This window comes from Haliaeetus leucocephalus, unplaced genomic scaffold (assembly GCF_000737465.1).
Source record: "Haliaeetus leucocephalus isolate CR32 unplaced genomic scaffold, Haliaeetus_leucocephalus-4.0 Scaffold217, whole genome shotgun sequence".
NCBI lineage: Eukaryota > Metazoa > Chordata > Aves > Accipitriformes > Accipitridae > Haliaeetus > Haliaeetus leucocephalus.
The window spans coordinates 8874533-8887797 of NW_010972653.1; the positions used below are offsets into that span (position 1 = coordinate 8874533).

A 13265-nucleotide genomic window follows, 5' to 3' on the forward strand; every position below is an offset into this window, starting at 1 on the left:
ATTCATCATGATTTCAAAATTAGAGCTGCCTGCTGGTCATGGAGCATAATTCTCTGTGGAAGCTTAATAGAAGGCTGCTGGCAGTATAACTTAATTTGAAATTAGCAGGACACATTATTGTCTCTGGCAGATTGTACCAGACTTACAGTTGCCAGTCCACCAGAAATCTTTATCCAGTTATTTCAAACACCCCTCAAAACCACTTTCACTTTTCCTGTGGTCTACAGCCACACAGTCCTAGGAACCCAGGTCCCTTGCTTCTGAAAGTAATAGGGATGAATTTTGTTCGTAAGTCTTAAGTAGAGGCTCAAAGCAAATATGGATACTACAGCTTCAGATACAGCATCAAAAATACTGAAGAATATTCTCAAAGAATAAAATAATTATTCTATGATGATCAGGACATTGTCGACCAGCAGCAATTGTGTGAAAACATTATTTTCTCCTAGAGAAAATACTGTCAACCAAATATTATTGCTAAATAGTTCACTAACACAGTACCACCTGGCAGAAAAGAACTCTCCACACATGGCATTAGAAAACCTTTTTTTCACAAAAAGTGTGGAGCTATTGTTCTTTTAATGAAAGCCACCAGCTTGTATGATTTCTGTGCTTTTTACACACTCCTAGTCCAGATGTTTAACTTGTGAAGGGATTTTTTTGGTCCATATAACATAACTAAAAATTAAAAAAGAAAACCAAAACATTTCAGTACTGACTGCTGCACACACCAAAGCTAGGACAAGCCCATTAGCCACCCAATAGACAATGTAATTGCATTATTCCTTGGAGAACTTCTCTGTTCTTCGCAAAAACAGAAGAGGTCCTGGGGGAGGTTTACATACAGATGGGGAAATTGGATAGTAAAACAGATTTCAAATAAAAAGGATTTGTATTTTTCTTCAAGACAGAACCAGCCCAATAATTTTTTATCTTTTCATTGAACTTCTTAAGATGTCTGAGATTTGAATACAATGACTCTAGGTTTAAATCAAAAAAGTAGACAGTAATGCCAGGATTTTGTCTGGCTATTATCTCGTAGAGGTAGGAACTAAAAGCTTTATGTAGCTTGAGGTGATAGGCTTGTGTTATAGAGTCTCCCACCCCATCCACCTTTTCTTTTTTTCTTTTTTTTTTCCTCTCTTCAGTGAGAGCTTACCTTGCACAGAAATCTGACATGCCTTTTTTGGAACAAATACAGTATATTATCTCACTGCTTCTTCTGATCGCACCTCCAACCTAATCAAATACTGTATCTGCAGCTTTAAGAGTTAAAAATTACAGTATAAGGTGATCAACTCTCACGTCCACATTTTACTGACTTACATTTCACCATTTTCAAAATAAGAACCTGAATAAGGCTATCGGGATCCCCTTTTATTAAAAGCAATAGAAGGAAACAGCCTAAAAACCATCTGAAATGGAGTCAACAACATGAGTTACAAATTCCGATAAATCCACATCTTAAGACCTGGCAATGCTTCTAGCCCATTTGATCAACATTAAAAGTAACTGAGATATTCTGTACATCCCAAGGCCTTCAATAAGCCTATTTTCTACAAAGAGGAATGAAGAAATGGGATGTAGGGTAGAAAAGAATGCCAGTGACTAAAACTAGAAAGCTATTAGTTCAAATACAAGAATAGCACTGAAGATATTACATTTTTTAGATTCAGAAATGAAGAAAACTTCCAACTGAGTAAAATGATCTAATACAAGCCAAAATTGTAGTCTGTCTGGAAAAACATTTTTGAAATTTCTTCCTTTTCTAATGAAGTGTCATAAGAACTTTAATTGTCAGAGTTTTCACTATATCTGAAAGACTGTGTTTTCATTCTATTATGAAGATATTCACTGATTTGGACTGAAAAAAATACTACCATATAGCTGAATACCACTGTCTCACATATATAACTGTTCCTTGGAAGTCTCCTCATGCAGGTCAATTTTGCTTGATTTTTTTTAATTATGGTTGAACAAAGATCTTAGGCATACGATTGCAGAAGTGTTCATATTTCTGCTTTGTATAAAATACTTGTACATTGTTTTCATGAATGAAAGCAGTGAAGCTCAGGTGATGCAACAAATACGGCTAATACCCAGGTGGAATTCTTCTGTCAAGAAAGGAGATTCATGCAGACCAGACATCTACAGAAAACATGTTCAGTGAAAAGGGAACACCTGATACATGAAGACAATTTATAACATTATTGAGTCTCTCAAGAAAACAATTTTGACTCAGAGCCAAGCCACTGAAATTTTATCCAATAAACTGCTTCTTTTTAGTGTAGAAATGCAACCTCTCCCACAAGCCCCCAGTTACTGTTTGTGCTACTTGTGTCTTCCACCTTCTCTCAAATCAGCTACAAAAATGTTGGAAATTGCTCACCGATTTAGAAATAAAGTAACACCCCCCCCATATTTTTAAGGATAATTTCTAACTTTTTAAAGTGAGTATGTATGCCATACCACTGTACCTAAGTTTGTTCTATTTGAAAATATATGTAAAAGCACAACATTAATCACATGCAAAAGTAACAGTATATGATTTTTTTTTTAAATAGACTCAAAGGGAATCATTAACTCTACATGTAACACCATTAAAGTGATTAAAATGTCCTCCTCCACTAGCTATGACATTCTTCTCCCCTGTAAATTACATTGGTAGAGCACTTTCACATCAGTTCAGAAAATGTAGCTAGTAACCCTTTCCTGGTCTAGTAGCTTGAAGAAATGATTGCATACTTAGAGGAAACATTGTGTATTTATTTATTTTTAGGTATGTTAACTATCAAAGACATACTTTCCTATGGCTGCAAACACCTAACAACTCAAAATATCAGAAAGGTCTCCAGTAAGAAATACTGTGCTATTTGTTCAAACGAGGGTAAATGATTATCTAAAATGTGGAATAACAGGAACTAACATAATTGCAGCTTGCACCTTGTGTGTATAATTTTTATTTGCTGCTGTGAAGACAAGCTCTTGCTTACATTTATTTGCTCTAGAGGTAAATGCATGTTCCTATACCAGATTAATAAAAATTTTCAGAAATTGAAAGCTCAGCCAGTGGAAAAATATAAACACATAGACTCTACAGATGTGTAACTATATTTACAAGTTATCGCCTCAGTGATAAGCACATAAATTTATAGAATTACTTTGCTGGACCACTCCAGCACTCCTATATCTCTTAAAAGTCTCAAAGTTGTAAAACTAGTTCAACTGCACAACCTCTGCACCATTACTCTACCAGTAAAGCATTTCCAATTCACTGTTACCCATTCCATAGCAGAAATTTAAAATGTGAAAGTACAGTTGTTCAATAAACCAACTATCCATCTTTGGGTTACTGGTACAAATCTCACTCAAATCAACTAAAGAGCAAATTCATGGTGAAAAAAATTTTGTTAGCAGAGTTTAAGAATCTGAGTTCAGTTCCTGGTGAACAACTATTTGTCTTAGAAATGATGCTGCTGTTGGTGGTCTCATCAGAAAAGGTTCACCTCTGGAAGTTCAGCTTACTACCTTCTTGATAACATTTGTATTCTGACAACTAATTGTACTTGAGGAAACTTGCAGACTGTTGGCACTATGATCCCCCAAAAAGGACTTCAGTCTCCAACATTCTTTGCTACAAGCACAAACTTCATCTTACCCACAGAACTGTTTTTTAACTTGTACAAGTAAATGTTTTTTTACTGGAACTTTTATAAGGAAGGTGAGAAGTTACTACTCAAGGATGTACACTGGAACCAATCCAATTTAAGATGCTCTTTTGTGATGCTGGTGAACAGAACTGGTATCTGCATTTGTAGACGTAAACTAGTAAGTATTGTTAATATATGTAAGGACCACATCACTAAACAGGGATTAGATGTTTTACAGTATCAGAATAATAGAAGAGGTAAACCACAATCATTGACATGGAAAGTCATGTAACTTACAATATAATGTGTTGAGTTCTGGACAGTGATAATAAAAAGATGTTAGCTTCAACTGGAAGATGTTCTGAGAAGAGCTCCTAAGAAGAGCTTCTAGGATGATTATGAAGACATCCAGGATGAGATGACTAGAAAAGTGTTATTTTTGCCTTTAAAAAGAAAATCCGAGAAGTGGAAATGTCACTGCTGTCTAGCCATACAAAGTAGCAGGGGAGAGGAAGCAAATATTGAGAAGAGAAAATGACTTAAAAAGCAACATGAGATCAAAACACTTAAATTGTTGTAAACAACTTTATCTTTGATTAGAAAAAAGATTTTGAGAGAGGATTGACCAGTATTCCTCTGATTAACCACCAAAGGAATGAAGTTCTGGAATAGCCTTTGAAAATAGCAACAATGTATCTGTATTTGTTAAAACAGCCAAATAAGCTAACAGAAGCAACTGTATGGTAGAACAGAGGAGCTCCAGAGCTGCAGCTTAAGACCTGTGGTATGAAGATTTGGGATACTGACGAGCCGTTTAGCATGCTTTTCCCATCCACACAAGATTAAAACCAGATACAAATGAAGCATTTTCCTCTGGAGCAGACAGGCTTGGAAAACTGCCTTTTTTTATTTTCTTGTTTTCTTTCCTTCCCATAATAAGATGGAGTTCACCCAAGGTCACCTGAGAATTTTAACCTGACAAATTTCTTCATAACAGGACTTAACATTCACTTTTGGTTTCAGCTGCCATTGGTGTCTTCCTACATCTGATAACTCTTGAGACTTTTGGATGGGATCCCAGGTTTACACATCTAAATTTACATGTTATTAGTAACTGTACTGATTAGATCTCAAAAGAGTTCAGACATCTGCTCACATGTAAACCCCTAAATAATAGGTATCAGTCTGAAGCTGAAGTCTATCCTAATTCTATGCATTTCTCCTCTGTACTGTGGACCCCTTTGAAACAGACTCTTTTAAGTTGCTGTCCATTGCTGCAAGGGATTGAATTAGGTGACTGAAACAATCTCATTAATTCTCATGTTCATGTGTACTTTACATGGATATGAAACAACCAGCTAAGGAAAAAAAAAAAATCTTAACTTTATGGAAACTGCATAGCAATATTCCCAACTTTCACCATTTTTTTATCCAGATGTTAATGAAAATATTCCTTGTAAGTGGACCTTTGCATGAAAAGATATATTCACTGAACATATTTGGTCAGGAATTCACGCATAAATAAAGTAAAATTGGTGGTTGGTAACAGAGCATTTATTATACGTCATTCTGGCCTACTGTGTATGTAAAAAGCATACACCTTTTTAATTTATATCATCTAGCATGAGATTTTAATGTTTCTACCTCTGAAATACCTTTTACCTCTAAAACTGTTGCCAATCAGGAATAAATTTTCCACATTAAGAATTTCAGAATAAACAGCAATGTTTGCAAGGAAAAAAAAACACCCCAAAACCTTATTCTTATCATAAGAAGAAACAGAGTTCTGCAAACAAAACTGAGAGATAGTTATATTGCATACTCAAGAACAACCAACAGCTAATGATTGGAAGTTTTGAAAACTGAAGAACACCCTGAATTCTAGGTGAATGGCTGCAATTTTATCCCCCCCCCCCCCCCTCAATAAGAAAGTTTTTAAAAAAATCTGCTACAGGTAGCAAAAAATCTTACAGCTGCAGATTACCTCCTATCTTCTCTGCTTTGATCCTAAAAGCCTTAACACTGCTCTTCTGGAGCTTAAGAGCACACCCAAAGCAAAAACAGTATCAATGGCAGCACTGTATTTAAGGTACAAGATGGTCTGCAGCATAGAAGAACATCTTGCATGGACAAAGCTACCAGGCCAAATAGAAAAACCTTTCCCATACATCAAAACTCCTCTTCTGGAAGAGGGAAAGGAAGTCTGGAAAAAGGCCTTTCCTACGTAGACACTGATGAGGATAATAATTCTTAGATTTTTTTTCTCCCTCCAAACTCTCAAATTAAGCAAAACATTGAGATGAATAGAAAAATATGTCTCCAGGATGGAGATAACAATCTGTTTTTTCAGGTTTAGTTTCCAAAATGACCTCTGATTTCCTTTAACAACGCTTGCGGAGACCACCTAGAGTTTTCCTAACATGACAAAAAAGTCTCATTTGGAGCTTTACATAACACAACTAAATTAGAAGATGTTGAATACTAAATACAGACCGTCCTAACACTTACAATTCCTCACTGCTTTTCCTCAGTACTTTTTCATCCATTTTTTCAAAAATGGAATAAGCCTAAAATGTTTCGACATTTCAACAGATTAAGTGAGGCTCGGTCATGTAATAGTAATGAGTTTCACACAGGAACACAATGGTTCAAAGATCAAGGCTGCTAGATGCAACTATTTCCAGGTCTGAAATATTTCCACTAAGGAAAGGATTTTAACTTAGAGAAAGTTAAGCTTTCATTAGGAAGTAATTTAGTTTAGTTTTCCTGCACTGAAATAAAAAACTAAAGCAGCTGAAATTATCACATCAGCTTTGCTTGCCATTTACAACAACTGGTATGTCTTACCTTTTGTAAAACACTAAGGTGAAAACATAAATAATACATATGCAGAAAAACAAAAAAATTATTAAAATCAGTTTTGCAACCATTTACGTTACATAAAAATTAACAGCTGATAAATTCATGGTAACTTAAAATTACCTTTTTTCTAACTTTTGCATATAAAAAAAAGTTTACTATGTCATTTAAAACCAAATACTTAAACCTCAGTGTCATTCCCAGTAAAAACTACTGTTCTTTGGCTAGTCATTTTGCAGGATCATGAATAGACTGATATGTAGATTTTTTTTTCTAGTTTCTCCTCACAGTCAGTAGCTTCCAATTACCTTGAGGGAAGCATGGTATTTAATATATATTGAATTATGAAGATTGTTACTTACAATTAGCTGTTTCAAGCCTACAAACGACTGTTCTACAGAGCTGGCGTTTAAAACTTGTCTTTTCACTGCAGCTTGCTCCCCCAAGAAGCGAAGCATTAAGTCTTTTACTGCATCTCCCTTAGTGTTCATGGAACAGAAAAAGAAGAAACACAACAAGACACTTTAAAACATTATTTTAGCAAAATAAAATGTTGAATTAGAGCTGAGCAACATAGTTCTTTCCCCTTGACAAATGCTTATTTTCCAGTACTTTTTATGTGAAATGAATATAAATGCATATATATTTACAACATTTTAATGAAAGCTTCTAGATTTACTCCACATTATTTGCTTTATTCTTTTTTTTTCAATGTTTAGGTTTCAGTTCGCATAGAAACATTCAGGCTTATTTGCTTCTCATATTAATATCCTTCAAAGATCTTACAAATTACTCCTCAAAGATCTTAGAAAATAATCCTCAAACATCTGACAAAGCACAGTAAGTTTTACAGGTTTTCATAATGGATATTAATGCTGAAAGGTGCAATCTACTGATTGAAGATAAACCTGCATGTGATCTGCTAGCCTTAAGTATCCACAGAAAATAAACTTTGAGAGCTCATAAAACCAAGTAAATAGCAACCCTTCAACCAGTATTCTTAATTTCAAAAGAATTAACTGCAGGAATCAGTCAGAGAAATTGGGTTATCGGAGCTCAGTAATTTGAAGACTTCGGAATAGGTGAGACATAGACATTTGAACGTGGAAGTCAGACAAGATTAATTCTACATTTTACCACATGGAGCAGCTAAGAGGAGGAGTGTTCAAATCCAGCTTCTTTTTCCAGCTTTGCTAGGAATAAACTGAATATGCACCCTCTGTGCCTCAATTTCCCCTTCTAATCTTTGTTCAACTATCAATTTCTGTGCCTTCCCATCTGTTGGCTGACATCCTTGTGGTTCTGTGTACTATGGATTTTCAACAGGTGATCAAGAAATTCAAGATTAACATCAAGGAGCTACTGAAAAACTGTGGACCACACATGGGCAGATGTTGAAAACCATGCTAATACGGTCTGCACACTCTTCAGGTACCATGTCTGCCAAGACAGACTGTAGGACAGGGTGTGTGGGGGGTCCTAGGCTTGCTGGGACTGTACACATTACTGTATACAAGAGAGTGCCCTATGGTGTCAGGAGTCACCACGTGCCAAAAGCAGGTAACAGAAATTACTTCTGTAAGATTTTTGCCAATCTTATGTTTTTATGCATTTTCAATCTAGAAGAGGAAACATCTGAAAATAAGGAAAATTATCAGCAATATATTAACAATATACTTATGTTTTTGAACAGGAAGCAATTCAGCCAGAGTAAAGATCTGTCTAGTTCACCATCCCATTGGTGAATAGCAGATGTTCACAGGAACAGTGTAAGAAACAGGATAAGCTCATACTGGTCTTTCCCAACTTAAAGCAGCCAGAACTTTATGGTCCACCTGTGCCAGGGGACATATTTGCCCACCATTTTTAAACACCCACTGATAGACATACCTCCCATGACATTTGTCTTGCTCATTTTTCGGTCTGTTTTTCTGAACAAAAGTACATCCAAGGGCAATGAATTCTACAACTTAAAAACAGTTACATGGTCTGCAGAACAGCAACTTCTTTTGTTATGCTTATTACCCAACAGTTCCTTTGCCATAAAAACCAGCAAATCATAATCCCCTATTCACCTTAATTCTTTTATGAATTTTAAGTCATTATTGCTTTTGTAAACCAAAAGGTCCTCTTCCTTTTAGCTACCACTCACAGAGAGAGAACCTCTGCACTCCTCACCATCGCTCCTCTCTCTGCAATGTTTTAATTCCATTGTATCTTTTCAGATCTGTGGTAACTAGAACAGCATGCAGTATTTAAGATGGTAAAGCAGAAAGTAACCATGCAAAAATATAAGCAAACAAAGGAATATTTGCAAAAATCCCTCTAAAGGAACATGAAAACACTGACTTGAAGAACTGAGGTAGGAAGCTGTTAGCACAGAGAGCAGGAAGCAAGCCACAAAGCCTCTTGACTAAAAAAAGGTGAGCTGCATAAAATACAGTAAAGTGTAGCTATGATAAAGATAATTGATACTAAATGTTTGTACTTTCCCCATGGACAGTGATGGGGAATATGTTTTGTGTTTTCTGTCTAGTTTCTTGAGGAATGAGACTGCAACTACTGTTTCACTACACGGAAAATTTTTACCTCTAATGCTGTCACTTATCCTATGAATAAACAAGATTTCCATCTTTCAGACAGAAGAGTCTGAAGGATTAAGAAAAGACAGTGTGTGCAGAATGACATAAATGCAAAAGAATTATTAATCCCTCCAACAGGACTTTGGAGGGGGAAACATTACAAATGAATGCAATGAAACAAAGAACGTAATGACAGCAGACAGTAACTGATGAGGAAAGGCATAATGGAAAGAGCATAAAAAGCAGTACTCCAACTTGTTCCTACACTCAGAGAGTGCAGGTACAGATAATCTGTAGCATACACAATCCAAGATAGTTTAAAAAATAATGTTTCTTGAATGATCAGCAAAAAGTAGCACACAGCCGAAATTCAGAACATTTAGTATTTTTCTTGGTGTGATTTATCTACTTAACACTTGTAATAAGAACACTTTCTGAGTGAGCAGGGCAAAAAAAATGTATCAAGCTCTTCAATACACATCATACAAAATTTCAGTCCTTCTCTGGAGCGCACTAACAGTTCACTGTAAATGCACTTTTCAAATAACTTCTTTGCCAACTGCATGCAGCCCGGTTTAACATCTTGCATTAACATTTAGCATTAGCAAAGTATTCATACCAAAGCTTTAATAACCATTGTTGGGAGCTGATTTAACATTGAAAACATGCCTCCCACAATGTTTCAGTTGACACTTCAAGTACTCTACAATTATAATTTCAGTTAAATACACAATTTGCAGTACTAGAAGTGTATGGAACAATGACACCAAACTAGTGGATGTCAGGTCAGTCAAGGCATGCACTCAGGCCACTGAAAAGCAGCAACTGGAAGTGAGGGAAGTTGTATAAACATAAAGCACTTCAAAACTTGTCCCTGCTGACGTGCCTGTGTGACTGCTTATAAATTATGCTCAACAAAGAAAGCAGCAGGAATGCCCTTTAATCCCACCGATGATTTTACATCAGGTCTTACTGTAGAAATACAACACATGGACATTGCCATAATGTCTTCATTTCAATTATGTACTAAATGGTAGATCTGCATATATGCGCATGCCCAGATTCAGGGACTCAGCACAAACAAGCTTTAATCCTTGACTAGACTGAGGAAGGTGTGAGAGAACTATTGTAAAAAAGGAGGCCTGCAATAAGGAGGCCCTCATCCTTGGGGCCTGTGGAAAGGATCACTCCTTCTGTCCATCCCATTAGCTGTCAGGAGAGAAATACTACACACTCATCAAGGTCTAAGGGATTTTGGGGGAAGGTGGGAAGGATCCTTCCTTTTTTTTTTTTGGAAGGAGCAGAGAAGGAGTAGCTTGCTATTACAATGTTTTCTTTCGTGCTGATTATTGGGCTCTGTGATGAGAAACAAATGTTTTAAGATAAAGCTAACCCAAGAAGTAGCAGCAGCATGGCGCATGTCTAAATGTGGTATCATTTGTTGAAACCTAGGATTTGTCAGTTAATTCAGCTACAAATCTGGACCTGATTCACTCCAGAAACTTTTCTGATAGTTCCTGCAGATTGGGAAATCACTGCAGATTGTTCTCTGCTTGTATTTGACTATTGACTGATAATCTTTGTTATGCTACACCTAAGGATTAAAGTATCCAGACCCTTAACACCATCTCTCTAGACAACAATTCTAATACCCAGAGACCTAGATATGAAAGAGTAGGATTAGCCTATTTCAATAAAAAAATCCCATTACAATAGTTAGCCTTGGCTGAGCCATGAGGATAAAATTACTTCATGAGAAATACTGAATAGATCCGAGTGAAACTTCTCAAATTCTGAAAAAAACACTTTATGCCTTCTCACCAGTTGGGAACTCTGATAGAAGAGAAAGAAATGAGTTTCCATTACTCTTTTTTCCTTCATGATCTCATCTGGAGTTTTCCTTTTAATTTGGGGGTTATCCCTTCCCAGTAGCTTGCTCCAGCACTCAATCTTTCTTATAGGTTATACCTTTCCACTGCTTAGGGAAGATACAAATGATGTGATTTCAGTCAGTGTTAACACTATTGAGAGCACTGTGAACATCAGCGAAAAATGTTATCTCCCACTTGGTTGCAACAGCGAATTCCACAAGCAAAGCTGTCTGCTTTCAGACTTCATAGTACAGCATAGTGATTTCATATATATTCCAAATGCGAGCATTATCTTGCTAACTAGGAGGACCAGAAACAGACTACTTTAAAAATATAACCAGCTTTGGATTCTATGGAAACTGTCAACACTGGTTTTCAAGGTACCCAACAAATTTCACTATGAATAAATCAGATCTGGTTTTAACCCCTTCATGTATGAGTAGGCAGCAACATTACGTTTTCTAAGACTTGAAATAATACACACAAGGTGACCATCAGCAACAATATGAAGCAGTATGATATACAGATTACTGGACAACTCTTGTACAGTATTTCTAAAATATAAACATACACTAAGATACAATAATAGACTCTTACCTGGATGTTATCAAATTTTAATCCAGGCATGGTGAGATTCTCTTTATCTATGAACACAGTGCTGTATTGTTGTGTGGCCACTGAAATTAGAACACTTCTGGTTTCTTCACTAGGAAGCCAAGCATCATTTCTTCTATCTAGTTCACTCATATTTAAGGCTGTGGCAAATGGGTCATCACTCCCAGCAAAAACAGCTTGGATTTGTGAGAACGGCTTGGGGGATTGAATTATTTCTAGAGATGATGGAGGACCACCTGCTTCAGGTCTCCCATTTTGCACAGAGAAAGTAGGGTTAGATGAAGCACAAGAACTGTCTCCACCATTAGAAAGAGAGGACATTTGTTCTGGAACTGAAGAGCTTGCATTGGGATTACTAACAGAAATAAAACTGGATGTGGTAAATGAATCAAAAAAATCAGAAGCTAAAGTATTAGTGTTAACGGTATCACCAAAGAACTTGCTTAGACTAGGACTTGGTTGAACCACCTGTGGGTTAGACTTCACTGGAGTCTCAATTATACTACTAAAACTGGGAGATTTTACCATCTGAGGCTCAAAACCGTCAGGTAGGAACAACTGTGGCTGGGTATTAACGTTGTTTGCTTGGCTGAAGATGGTACACACAGGAATAGGCTCAGCCTCAGAAGATGGTTTCCTGGTATTGGGTGATGAAATCTGGTCCTCAGGTTTGCTTTCATCAATGTTATTTGGTTTTGTTTCAACAGGAACATTGTTTCCCAACTTTGGTTCTTCCTTCACGGCTTCCTGAATTGATTCTTCCTTTAAAGATGCCTGATCATCTGTTCCAATCTCAGAAATGTCTCTGGGTGTTTCTTCATGTTCGGTTTCACTCTCATTACTTAAAAACTCTTCTTTATCCACTTCCGCCTGTGTCTTCTGATTATCTTTAGCTTCCATTTGTTCTACAATTTCCTGGAGACAACCAAGTTCACCTGTGTCATCTTCACTGTTGTTTGGAGAATCTGAAATAATGACACTCTCCATCATCTGTTCGTTAAGTTTATCTACGAAATTGTTTGAATCTTCCGATACAGTTTCATTCCCTTCAGACTCAAACTCATCTCCACCAAGATCAATGGTTTCCTCGTGAAAGAGAATTTCCTCCTGAGTTTTCTGTTGAACTATGTCTCTGCTGTCATCTTCATCCGAGGCAGTCTTTGCATCCTTACCATTACTTTCATTATTCTCCATGGTAGCTGAAGGCAGAAAAATCCCCACCAAAACAAGTATTAGTTTTATTACTCAGGTATTGCTCAGGTGCCACCCTGAAACCCCTAAGCATCATACAAAGACTGAAACTCTTGCTTTAAAAATATAGTCATTTCGCTATTTGACATCTCGCATTCAACATCAACCCGCATAGTAAATTAATTCTGATAAAGGTTTTGTCCTTTTTCGCAAGTCACAAAAATACGGGACTGAAGAGCAAATACCTCCCACCAAACACAGACAAAACCACACTGGCTTTCCTGCTCGCAAAGACTTCTTCCTCGGTCCCCATGTAAGAAGAGCAAAGGGTGGCTTCACGCCTGCCACCAGCGCAGGCTCAGCCCAGGGCCGGCCGCGCAGGGTGGGGGGCGGCAGCGCTGCTTCCGGACCCCCGCCCCGCGGCCCCGGGCTCCAGCGACCGGCCCTGCCTCCAGCACCACCGCGGGGTCCCCCCGGCCACGACCGCCCCGCGGCGG

At 37.2% G+C, this 13265-nt stretch overlaps 1 protein-coding gene across 3 annotated transcripts in view; it reads right to left on the reverse strand.

Moving 5' to 3' along the window:
* The window catches only part of TRAPPC12 (trafficking protein particle complex 12), a 55213-nt gene that overhangs the window by 41835 nt on the left and 113 nt on the right, over window positions 1-13265 (reverse strand). For 2 of the 3 annotated variants that reach the window (XM_010566711.1, XM_010566714.1), the window contains exons 2-3: window positions 11560-12776; window positions 6872-6988 (exon numbers count right to left, since the gene is read on the reverse strand). In XM_010566711.1, the coding sequence (XP_010565013.1) occupies window positions 6872-6988; window positions 11560-12771 (1329 nt within the window). In that variant the 5' untranslated portion in view covers window positions 12772-12776. The remainder of the gene's footprint in view (window positions 1-6871; window positions 6989-11559; window positions 12777-13265) is intronic. The other variant, XM_010566712.1, reaches the window with a different exon arrangement.